This window comes from Oncorhynchus nerka, linkage group LG8, assembly GCF_034236695.1.
Source record: "Oncorhynchus nerka isolate Pitt River linkage group LG8, Oner_Uvic_2.0, whole genome shotgun sequence".
In the NCBI taxonomy this organism is placed as follows: domain Eukaryota; kingdom Metazoa; phylum Chordata; class Actinopteri; order Salmoniformes; family Salmonidae; genus Oncorhynchus; species Oncorhynchus nerka.
This window is the reverse complement of record NC_088403.1, coordinates 55,269,513-55,282,342: the sequence shown is the minus strand read 5'-3', so window position 1 is coordinate 55,282,342 and position 12,830 is coordinate 55,269,513. Positions and strand designations below refer to the sequence as shown.

The 12,830-nt window shown below is 40.9% G+C and overlaps 1 protein-coding gene across 1 annotated transcript; it reads left to right on the top strand.

Annotated features, from left to right (window-relative positions):
- Positions 1-4,376: 4,376 nt before the first annotated feature.
- Positions 4,377-10,733, top strand: LOC115133782 (G-protein coupled receptor 26-like). The gene is made up of 3 exons (XM_029667269.2): positions 4,377-5,444; positions 5,637-5,750; positions 8,742-10,733. The coding sequence occupies exons 1-3, from the start codon at positions 4,777-4,779 to the stop codon at positions 8,977-8,979; spliced, it is 1,020 nt and encodes a 339-aa protein (XP_029523129.1). The 5' UTR covers positions 4,377-4,776; the 3' UTR covers positions 8,980-10,733.
- The last annotated feature ends 2,097 nt before the right edge of the window (positions 10,734-12,830 follow it).

The window sequence follows — 12,830 nt, the reverse complement described above, 5'->3', positions numbered from 1 at the left end:
CCTAGAAGTGACAAAAGCATGGATAAATTTTTCTACATAATTTTTGGACAGAAAGTTTCTGATTTTTGCAATGTTACGGAGATGGAAAAAAGCTGTCCTTGAAACAGTCTTGATATGTTCTTCAAAAGAGAGATCAGGGTCCAGAGTAACGCCGAGGTTCTTCACAGTTTTATTTGAGACGACTGTACAACCATTAAGATTAATTGTCAGATTCAACAGAAGATCTCTTTGTTTCTTGGGACCAAATGGTTGTGCCCTGTTGAATGTGGCCCAGATCAAAGTCCAATTTTGGGGTGGAGTTCCCCTTTAAATATAGAATGCAAGGACCTCATTATTTTTAATGGATTGTTATTTTCCAGTCTTTCTTCAAGTCTTTGTTATGCCATTTGCCTCTTTCAAGGTAGCTATTAAAAATGACAACCCGGTGTCTTGTTCACAGTCAACTGACAAATATACAAAAGGTTAAATGAAGTGTCACACATCTATGTATAGGCAGTTAAATGTCAGTATGCTAGACTTGGAAGCTGTTATGAGTTTATTGTCCTAGTGTCTGGGGTTTCAGGTATGGTGTCATACACTGCTCTGTAAGGTAGATATGCTATAGGCAGGCCATCTGTCCCTGGCTGCTATTTCCTGTAAACAATACACAGAGCTGCCAATAAACATTAGCCTACCCCAGAGCCATATATTTATATGCTAAATATATACATATACAGCCAAGAGTGTGCAAAGCTGTCACCAAGGCAAAGGGTGGCTACTTTGAAGAATCTAAAATATATTTTGATTTGTTTAACACTTTTTTGTTTACTACATGATTCCGTATGTGTTATTTCATAGTGTTGATGTCTTCACTATTATTCTACAATGTGGAAAATAATTAAAAATAAAGAAAAACCCTGGAATGAGTAGGTGTGACAACTTTTGACTAATATTTACATAAAATGTACAGTACATGGCTCTGGCCTAGCCTATGTCTATAGCTGCACTCCCATTGGCTACGTTTCTATTACTTTCCATTCAGGTTCGAATGGCATAAGATACACTGTATGTCAAATTACTGCCTTAGGATGGTGTTGATTGTATGTCAAAACCCTTTTTGGTTCCAAGTAGAACTCTTTTGGGGTTCCATGTAGAACCCTTTAAACAAAGGGTTCTACATGGAACCCAAAAGAGTTCTACTTGGAACCAAAAAGGGTTCTACCTGGAACCACAAAGGGTTCTTCAGAGGGTTATCCTATGGGACAGTTGAATAACCCTTTTGGAACCCTTTTTTTTTTACAAGAGTGTACTTTCATGTACTTCACAAAAGGCTTCTATGTTAAGGTTGCTACAGTATAGGTACACACCAACTGACATCCCAGTTACATTGTCAGCCTTCGGGGAATAACAGGGAAATAACGCCACTTCTTTTGGTCATCTGAAGCACTTTAGTTACTCTACTACGGTGCCATGTCTGTTGGTTTGTGTGAAGCTCAACCATGGTTACAAAACAGCTAAAGTACATTGTCTCACACCTGAATGGAAAGAAAGCCTGGACACCGTGATGCACATTGCAAGCAATATAGAAGTGCAAACTCAATGCATTGAATTGACTGACAGACACCTCTTCATTTCCGGGATCCATTTTTAGTTGGTGCCAACTGTGTGAATCCACCTGCTTGCTTAGGGGACATTACACATCCACTATTGATAAGTGGGGTGATGTCAACCCACTGGACACAGACGTCAATTCCACGTCTATTCCACATTGGTTCAGCGTAATTTCATTGAAATGGGATGGAAACAACGTTGATTCAACCAGTGTGTGCCCAGTGGGAAGTGTGCAATCCCCATTAGACTAGCCTGTCAAACATGTACCGTCTTTTATGGATGTATGCACTTTCACTCTTCAGTAAGTCCTCATAGATCCTGTGAACGAAGAAAGACCACCAATCAAATAGCAGAGCCCTCCTTTAACGAGGTCACCGTCAGTGTAAACTCAGAGCTGTTATTACTTCAGACCTGTTGTCTTTAAATAGCTGGGCTAACAAATCCAACTACGTGAACTGTGCAATACCACACACACTACCCCAGGACCCTTCAAATGGTGTCTCATTACTGCTATTGAGGAGTTATACATTTAACATTTACATTTAAGTCATTTAGCAGACGCTCTTATCCAGAGCGACTTACAAATTAGTTATGTGAACTATAGTACCTTAACCTCATCGGGGCTGGTGATATTACTAGTCTACAGTAACTAGCAGACTGGTTCAGAACTGGAAATGTTCAAGATTCAAGATTGAATAGTTCATTGCCATACCAACTGAAGTGGTAGGGAATTTGGCTTAGTGCAGCTCATAAAAACCGGTACAAAAGATTCATATTAATTTGCAGAGCCTATACATACAATAGCGGCAGTACATGGTAATGCATAGTGTATTTTATATTGTAACACTACATGGTATTGCATACTGTATTTGATATTTTAACAGTACATGGTATTGCATACTGTATTTTATATTGTAACACTACATGGTATTGCATAGTGTATTTTATATTTTAACAGTACATGGTATTGCATACTGTATTTTATATTTTAACAGTACATGGTATTGCATACTGTATTTTATATTTCAACAGTACATGGTATTGCATAGTGTATTTTATATTGTAACACTACATGGTATTGCATAGTGTATTTTATATTGTAACACTACATGGTATTGCATACTGTATTTTATATTTCAACAGTACATGGTATTGCATACTGAATTTTATATTTTAACAGTACATGGTATTGCATACTGTATTTTATATTGTAACACTACATGGTATTGCATAGTGTATTTGATATTTTAACAGTACATGGTATTGCATACTGTATTTTATATTTTAACAGTACATGGTATTGTATACTGTATTTCATATTTTAACAGTACATGATATTGCATACTGTATTTTATATTTTAACAGTACAATGGTATTGCATAGTGTATTTTATATTTTAACAGTACATGGTATTGCATACTGTATTTTATATTGTAACACTACATGGTATTGCATACTGTATTTTATATTTTAACAGTACATGGTATTGCATACTGTATTTTATATTTTAACAGTACATGGTATTGCATACTGTATTTTATATTTTAACAGTACATGGTATTGCATACTGTATTTTATATTTTAACAGTACATGGTATTGCATAGTGTATTTTATATTGTAACACTACATGGTACTGCACAGTGTATTTTATATTGTAACACTACATGGTATTGCATAGTGTATTTTATATTTTAACAGTACATTTACCATATTATTGATTGTAATGATAAGAGCCAGATGGACTCTGTGGGGGCTGGATTTGATTACGCCTTGTGGAATAATAACAAAAATTAAAAAATACAATTGGACTAGCAAAACCCATAGCTATAAGAGACTGACCTTTATTGGACCCCATTGGCTGATCAGTCTGTTGTCCATTATAGTGCTGTTATTCTGGATTTTGGAGTTCGGTAATAACAAAGCTGTTAAAACTTCACTTTATGTTTGATAAAATATCCTGTACTTACATCATTGAGGCTGCCGATGAGGCTTATAGTAGTAAGGTGGCACATCATCATCATCAGGATGGGTTTTTCAGATCCCCATTTAACATTTACTTCATTAGCATCAGTGATTAGTTAATTAGTCTCTGGCATGTAAATGATGCTAGTAGGCTGCTAGGGATGTGCTCTACTTTCCCTCCAGATGAGGTAAAAGTCATCATTTTTATGGTATGCCTCTCTTTGACATGCCCATCTCCAGTGAAATACTACATCATATTATAATGAAGGAATCTAACTATTGTGGCCGCATGGTTTTAAGCAAGGAAGTTATGTCCCTTCTCTTCCACCCATTAATTCCTTATAGGCCATTATTGGTGATACGCATTTTTGTTTTTACTACTAAACACGTGAGACATATTTCAGCTGTAACAACCTTACACAATTGCTCAGGGTTAATGAATAATTCATAAGAGTGAAACAGATATATTAGCCTGTTTCCTTACTCGCCCCTCCAATGTGCACAGGGTGCCCTTTGGCCACGGGAGACGCACCAAATTATTGGATATCCCTCATGTAGGCCTATCATTGCGTCATGTGTCGCTTCGCCACTATCGACTTGGGAAAGTGTCATCAAGAGATACGGATGAAGGGAAGTTGTTTCTGTGAATGAAAAAGAATCATAACTGTGTTCTGATGTGTATGACCTCACAAACACACTCGTAAAAGACTAAAATAACGAATGAATCAATGGAGGAACCAAAATAACTTCCTAATGTTGTAAACATTCAAACGAATTTGCACTAGACAGCGCAGGCTCCAAACAGTCATCAGGTTTAGTACGCATGTTCTGCGCACAAAGGCAGTGGCGTGCGTCGCAGTCTCACTGTTTTCATGCTGAGGTAGTCGTAGAAGGGAGCGGAGATACGAAACATTTGCCCATGTGTTACCCAAACGCTCAGTTACACATGCCATCAAATTCTGTTACAAATACTTGAGTGGTGTGGGAGTAGAAAACTCCATACGGTTAAAGAAACGAAATGGTCTGGCGCTCGTGGGGCGCGCGCGGTCTCCCACTTCAGCACTCTGGACAGCGCTCCACCAACTTGGAGACGGCGAAACTTGTTGGAGTTCAATTCTGGAATGACGACCTTGGAGATAAACGAAGGTGCAATCATGGTGGATATTAAGTGTATATTATCTACAGGTGCATGCAAAACGCAAGTGGACCTTTTCAAGTGAGACATGGACTTTGCGGAAATTATCTTCACGTTGTTCATTGTTGTGGTCGCAATTGTCTCGTTGTTGTCGAACTTGCTGGTGCTGCTATGTTTTGTCCAGAGCACCGAGATCCGCCGACAGGTACCGGGTATATTCATCATGAACCTGTCTTTTTGCAACATACTTATCACCCTTTTAAACATGCCATCGACATTGGTAGGGATTGTCAGAAACCACCAGCCTTTTGGGGATTGCCTTTGCCATACAGTGAGCTTTCTGGAGACCTTTTTGACTGCGAACACTATGTTGAGTATGGCAGCACTCAGTATAGACCGCTGGATAGCAGTGGTGTTCCCCTTGAGTTACTCCAGTAAAATGCGCTACAAGGACGCAGTGATCATGATGTGCTACTCGTGGCTCCACTCCCTCACGTTTTCCCTCATCGCCCTCCTGTTCTCCTGGGTTGACTATAGCCACATTTACGCCTCGTGCACATTGCATTTGAGCGAAGAGAGCGACAGGATCAAGTTTACCATTTTCACCGTCGTTTTCCACGCCAGTAGTTTCATGCTCTCCCTGCTGATCCTGTGCTTCACATATTTGAAGGTGCTAAAAGTTGCACGCTTCCACTGCAAGAGGATTGACGTTATAACCATGCAGACGCTGTTCTTGCTGGTGGATATTCACCCATCGTACGTATGCTCCTTTACTTAAGAGGTGTGCGATCAATTGCCGTTACAATGTGCAATGGTAGCTTTACAGTAAGCTATAGATTCAATCCTGGGGAAACATGCTTACTGTAGGTGTTCATTTAAAAAAATTCAAATGTAGAATGTTTCGTCATTTATTCTGCTGGACTAATATCAGTTCATTCCTATTTTCAGTGTGAAACAAAGGTGTCTGGTAGAACAAAAGAGAAGGAAACAGAGAGCCACCAAGAAAATCAGCATTTTCATTGGGTCATTCATCATCTGTTTTGCTCCCTATGTTATTACGAGGTAAGTGGGTTTCCAGTCAAGGGGAGACAGGCAGCTGAACAAACAGGAGTGTCATTCACCTACCTTAAACACATCATTAAAGGGGTTATTATAGAGGTTATGAGATTAACACATCCCCAGGTGAACACACTTTGATAATACAACTGGGTTTATGAACAGTAAAGGTAAAGGCTATCATCGCAGGGTTTACTTTGTTAAATAACTTTGCCACCCCAGCAAAATCACAGAAAAATGATCAGCAACATTCAGTTGAAAGATGAGGCAGGTCTCATGTAAGGTTGAGCAATGCACAAATTAAGGTTTAATTCAATTTCACCCGATTCGTTTTTGTTGTTGCGCGTTTATGATCTCCATCTGTATCTGATACATCCTTCATTAAACCATCAATTATCTGTCGTCATGTCATTTCACTGGACCACCGTGAGACGACAGTTAGCACACAGAGGCATTCATTTCCACCAACACACAGCATGACATAGAGCAGCTGATTCAAATAACCAATTCGTCATGAAGCTTTGATTATTTGAATCAGCTGTGTAGTCATGGAGCAAAAAACGAGTTTGGAAAAGCTTGGCCTAGAGGGAATATAGCATTGTAGTTTACATTTGACATTTTAGTTATTTAGCAGACTCTCTTATGCAGAGTGACTTACAATTAGGGTTAAGTGCCTTGCTCAAGGGCACATCGGCAGATTTATCCTAGTCAGCTCGGGGATTCAAATAAGCACCCCCCCTCCCCCACACACATATTGCAAGCAAAACAGTTTAGTGGCCTCCCTCTTGATAATGGAGAGAATTTTGTTTAGTTTAGAGTTAATTTTGTGCAATTCTACACATTTTGCCATGGGCTGTAGAGAAAATGTTGCTATTTTAAAGCTAATTTCCTGGAATTCTACACATTTTGCCATGGGGTGGAAATAAATGTTTGCAGTTTTAATATGAGACTGGCTAACAAAATCAACGGGGGTCCCCCGGCCGGTAATTCGAGAAAACGTTTAGATAGCTGGCCACTAAAGTAACTTAGCAATCAAACAAATGTTAGCTGACATGGGCTAATTGACTGACTATCAGTGACTGACATAACAAGAGTAAAACAGCTGATGCACAACCAAATTTAGAAATTGCACCTTGTGTATTCTACTATTCTCACTCAACTGCTTCATTGGCATTCCTGCATATAATTTGGGGCAAAAAAGTATTTAGTCAGCCACCGATTGGGCAAGTTTTCCCACTTAAAAAGATGGGAGAGGCCTGTAATTTTCATCATAGGTACACTTCAACTATGACAGACACAATCAGGGAAAAAAATCCAGAAAATCACATTGTAGGATTTTTTATGAATTTATTTGCAAATTATGGTGGAAAATAAGTATTTGGTCACCTACAAACAAGCAAGATTTCTGGCTCTCACAGACCTGTAACTTCTTCTTTAAGAGGCTCCTCTGTCCTCCACTCGTTACCTGTGTTAATGGCACCTGTTTGAACTTGTTATAAAGTATAAAAGACACCTGTCCACAACCTCAAACAGTCACACTCCAAACTCCACTATGGCCAAGACCAAAGAGCTGTCAAAGGACACCAGAAACAAAATTGTAGACCTGCACCAGGCTGGGAAGACTGAATCTGCAATAGGTAAGCAGCTTGTTTTGAAGAAATCAACTGTGGGAGCACTTATTAGGAAATGGAAGACATACAAGACCACTGATAATCTCCCTCTATCTGGGGCTCCACGCAAGATCTCACCCCATGGGGTCAAAATGATCACAAGAACGGTGAGCAAAAATCCCAGAACCACACGGGGGGACCTAGTGAATGACCCGCAGAGAGCTGGGACCAAAGTAACAAAGCCTACCATCAGTAACACCCTACGCCGCCAGGGACTCAAATCCTGCAGTGCCAGACGTGTCCCCTTGCTTAAGCCAGTACATGTCCAGGCCCGTCTGAAATTTGCTAGAGAGCATTTGGATGATCCAGAAGAAGATTGGGAGAATGTCATATGGTCAGATGAAACCAAAATATAACTTTTTGGTAAAAACTCAACTCGTCGTGTTTGGGGGACAAAGAATGCTGAGTTGCATCCAAAGAACACCATACCTACTGTGAAGCATGGGGGTGGAAACATCATGCTTTGGTGCTGTTTTTCTGCAAAGGGACCAGGACGACTGATCCGTGTAAAGGAAAGAATGAATGGGGCCATGTATCATGAGATTTTGAGTGAAAACCTCCTTCCATCAGCAACGGCATTGAAGATGAAACGTGGCTGGGTCTTTCAGCATGACAAGGATCCCAAACACACCGCCCGGGCAATGAAGGAGTGGCTTCGTAAGAAGCATTTCAAGGTCCTGGAGTGGCCTAGCCAGTCTCCAGATCTCAACCCCATAGAAAATCTTTGGAGGGAGTTGAAAGTCCGTGTTGCCCAGCAACAGCCCCAAGACATCACTGCTCTAGAGGAGATTTGCATGGAGGAATGGGCCAAAATACCAGCAACAGTGTGTGAAAACCTTGTGAAGACCTACAATGTGATTTTCTGTATTTTTCTTCTCATTTTGTATGTCATAGTTGAAGTGTACCTATGATGAAAATTACAGGCCTCTCTCATCTATTTAAGTGGGAGAACTTGCACAATTGGTGGCTGAATAAATACTTTTTTGCCCCACTGTACCTATGCGCAAGAATATTGTAGCAATGTTCAGTTTATACATATTTATTTTGAAGAAATACTTTCATACATTATTTTTTCCTAACGTATAAGGCTTGTTGCCAAAGCTGGTTTTCTGGCCCATCCGTATATCCTAATTTATTCTATTCTACCTTGTAACCTTAGAGCCTCATGGCATTTCATAGAATACCAACTGAATTATCACCAAACACTCTCAAAAGCAAACAGAACAACTGCCTGCAAGATAAATACCATGCTTTGAATATTGGATAACTTTTGCCCTTTCTAAAAGGCTATTTGCGAACTCTAACTTGACCTCTGCCTTCTCCTCAGGTTGACCGAGCTGCTTCCCTTCGTGGGAATCAACCGCCACTGGGGAATTGTCAGTAAGTGCCTGACATACAGCAAGGCGGCGTCCGACCCCTTTGCCTACTCCCTCCTGCGTCTACAGTACAAGAAGGTCCTGGTTAGCGTTGTCAACCGGTTGCTGCGTCGTGACCTGTACCCCTCATCTGGCCACAACAGCTCTCTGGACACAGAGAACGACTACTCTCTCCAGAGGATCAGTTAATGTCACCATTATGGACATAACAAATATACCACAGACAGACAGACCCAAAATAAAGGTTTCCTCATGGAAAGAGGGGAGGTGAGCGAGAGAAGGAAGAGAGCAAGAGAGAGAGATTGGAGAAAAGGGGATTGTAGGAAATAGGAGAGAGCGAGAGAGAGAGAGAGGGAGGTTGTGGGAAGGGAAGAGGTGGATGAGGTGGATAGAAGGAGACAGCAGAAAAACAGGTGGGGTAGACAGTGGAAGAGAGGGCAAGACGGATAGACTGCACAGAGAATGATCGCGTTCAGGGACATTTGCTCCAGACGATACTGCTAAACAAGGGAGTCTGATGATCCATGATTCACTGGCAGAGCCACACACACACACACACACACACACACACACACACACACACACACACACACACACACACACACACACACACACACACGCCCAGAGCCAGAATCAAATGAATCAATGTTATTGAATCAGCCAGGGGTTCGGTCGATTCATAAACTCCACAAGAGTCTGAATGCTAGTGGGCTTTTATAACATAATAACCTCTTTATAAAGGAGATGTCATAGCCACATTTACAGACCTGTTGACACCCGTATAGAATATAGGAACGTGCTATTAAGGTTATTAATCTCTCGTGGACAGATGCACGTAACATAAATGGTAGTAGAAGCTGTTGACAGACTGTGGGATGCCATGACTAACGAGGAGCTTTGTTCCGGTACGCTGATTTTTCATCACTGACCACTTGGACAAATCACGATTTTGCAGGTGCTCGCATCGTTCGAATTTCGGAAGGGGAGGGGACATTTTGGGCCACAGACTTGCCCGTAAACTGGCTGAGAGTTTTCATATAGAGGGGTGGAGACTTTGCTGGTCTCATTAATATATTTTATAACACGTCTCCCCCAGAACGTAATGGAGGATCTGGCAAATTTCGCAAGATGTCTTTTCTGGGTGTCCGAGGTTATGTACTGTCAACTGGACAGAGTGGAAGATGGGAAAGCTTTGCTAGCGGCTGACCAGTAGCCATTCGGGCACTGGTGCAATTTCAAGGGGCACCAATTCATTTCTTGAAGTTAAAATGTGAACTTTTCAATGAATGGTACTTGCTGTGGCAAATGCTGCCAACTAGATAGCCATGTTATGTAGCCTATGGACTGTGTTTTAGACTACTACTGCAGTTGCTCACAATTTCACATCAATCACTGGATATTGATGCACTTTTGTATTTCTCTCAGAGCTACTAGTTATAACAGCCAAAGGCAAATGCCATCATGTTTACTATGGTAGCGTGTTGTAACTGAATGTACTGCAGGTATTATGGTAATTTTGACTGAAATGGATTTGTACTATTGTGTATATTGTAATACTTTATTCTGCCAGGTGATTGCTGGAAATGTTTATATGGATATTTATAAATAACGGATGTTATCTTTATCAAACTAATTTTGCACTGTATGAGAAACCATAATATGTATTTGTTTAAATGATCTTCAAATAAATGAGACGATCTATAGCAGAAGAATGTTATGTTATGTTCAAGTAAGTGCTTTAAAACACGTTATTGTGTTCGTGCCAGAATTCAATATATGACTGTTTGGCTTTTCAATAGTTGCTTCATCAGAACCTGATTCTTTTTAGATGCACCATGCACACGTGTATTTCATTATGCAGGCCTATGCCACTTGCTATACTTTGGCAGTGTGTGAGTAAAGCTGTTGGTGAAAAATGTGCAATAAAGCTGTCAAATAACAAGCATCCTTTGATATATTTATGGCCATATGACAAGACATGTAGAAGCATATCTAATATCTAATGCCAATCTGGGGATTTCATGTTGACAGATTCATCAGCAACTGTTTTGCAGGTGCCAGAGGCTGTTCAATGTTTGTGCCACCACACCTCAAATAATCCAATAGGAATGTCAAGCAGTAGGATATGTAGGGGAGAGTGAGGTAAATTGGGCCATTTATTTGTATTTTTTTACATTCAGCATCACTCCTTCAAGGGCGATATAGTGTTCTAACAAAGATATATGTACACACAGTGGGGAGAACAAGTATTTGATACACTGCTGATTTTGCAGGTTTTCCAACTTACAAAGCATGTAGAGGTCTGTAATTTTTATCATAGGTACACTTCAACTGTGAGAGACGGAATCTAAAACAAAAATCCTCAAAATCACATTGTATGATTTTTAAGTAATTCATTTGCATTTTATTGCATGACATAAATATTTGATACATCAGAAAAGCAGAACTTAATATTCGGTACAGAAACCTTTGTTTGTAATTACAGAGATCATATGTTTCCTGTAGTTCTTGACCAGGTTTGCACACACTGCACCAGGGATTTTGGCCCACTCCTCCATACAGACCTTCTCCAGATCCTTCAGGTTTCGGGGCTGTCGCTGTGCAATACGGACTTTCAGCTCCCTCCAAAGATTTTCTATTGGGTTCAGGTCTGGAGACTGGCTAGGCCACTCCAGGACCTTGAGATGCTTCTTACGGAGCCACTCCTTAGTTGCCCTGGCTGTGTGTTTCGGGTCGTTGTCATGCTGGAAGACCCAGCCACGACCCATCTTCAATGCTCTTACTGAGGGAAGGAGGTTGTTGGCCAAGATCTCGCAATACATGGCCCCATCCATCCTCCCCTCAATACGGTGCAGTCGTCCTGTCCCCTTTGCAGAAAAGCATCCCCAAAGAATGATGTTTCCACATCCATGCTTCACGGTTGGGATGGTGTTCTTGGGGTTGTACTCATCCTTCTTCCTCCTCCAAACACGGCGAGTGGAGTTTAGACCAAAAAGCTCTATTTTTGTCTCATCAGACCACATGACCTTCTCCCATTCCTCCTCTGGATCATCCAGATGGTCATTGGCAAACTTCAGACGGGCCTGGACATGCGCTGGCTTGAGCAGGGGGACCTTGCGTGCGCTGCAGGATTTTAATCCATGACGGCGTAGTGTGTTACTAATGGTTGTCTTTGAGACTGTGGTCCCAGCTCTCTTCAGGTCATTGACCATGTCCTGCCGTGTAGTTCTGGGTTGATCCCTCACCTTCCTCATGATCATTGATGCCCCACGAGGTGAGATAATAACTGCACCAACAGTTGTTGCCTTCTCACCAAGCTGCTTGCCTATTGTCCTGTAGCCCATCCCAGCCTTGTGCAGGTCTACAATTTTATCCCTGATGTCCTTACACAGCTGTCTGGTCTTGGCCATTGTGGAGAGGTTGGAGCCTGTTTGATTGAGTGTGTGGATGGGTGTCTTTTATACAGGTAACGAGTTCAAACAGGTGCAGTTAATAAAGGTAATGAATGGAGAACAGGAGGGATTCTTAAAGAAAAACTAACAGGTCTTGAAATCAAACAATGACTATGAGGTTAAAGGTCAGACTGAGCTTTTCATCCATTTTGTGTGATCCGTTTACAAATGACACTTTTTGTACTTTTTACGGGAGCAATATCATTGGGACAAATGAACTTATATGTGTATTAAAGTAGTCAAAAGTCAAGTATTTAGTACCATATTCATACCACACAACGACTCCATCAAGCTTGTGACTCTACACAAGCTTGATGGAGTCATTGATGGGGGTGGCAGGTAGCCTAGTGGTTAGAGCGTTGGGCCATTAACCGAAAGGTTGCTAGATCGAATCCCCGAGCTGAAAATCTGTCTTTCTGCCCCTGAACAAGGCAGTTAACCCACTGTTCCTAGGCCGTCATTGTAAATAAGAATCAGTTCTTAACTGACTTGGCTAGTTAAATAAATATGCATTTGCTCTATGCTTTGGTTGAGTTTCAGATTATATTGTGTCCAATAGAAACGAATAGTAAATCATGTATTGTGCCA

What these genes read in the sequence shown, in the direction of transcription:
- LOC115133782 (XM_029667269.2), top strand. Translation starts at nt 4,777, where the DNA reads ATGGACTTTGCGGAAATTATCTTCACGTTGTTCATTGTTGTGGTCGCA. An exon ending in CTGGTGGATATTCACCCATC is followed by an intron (nt 5,445 to 5,636) that starts GTACGTATGCTC and finishes TCCTATTTTCAG; the next exon opens with TGTGAAACAAAGGTGTCTGG. An exon ending in GCTCCCTATGTTATTACGAG is followed by an intron (nt 5,751 to 8,741) that starts GTAAGTGGGTTT and finishes CCTTCTCCTCAG; the next exon opens with GTTGACCGAGCTGCTTCCCT.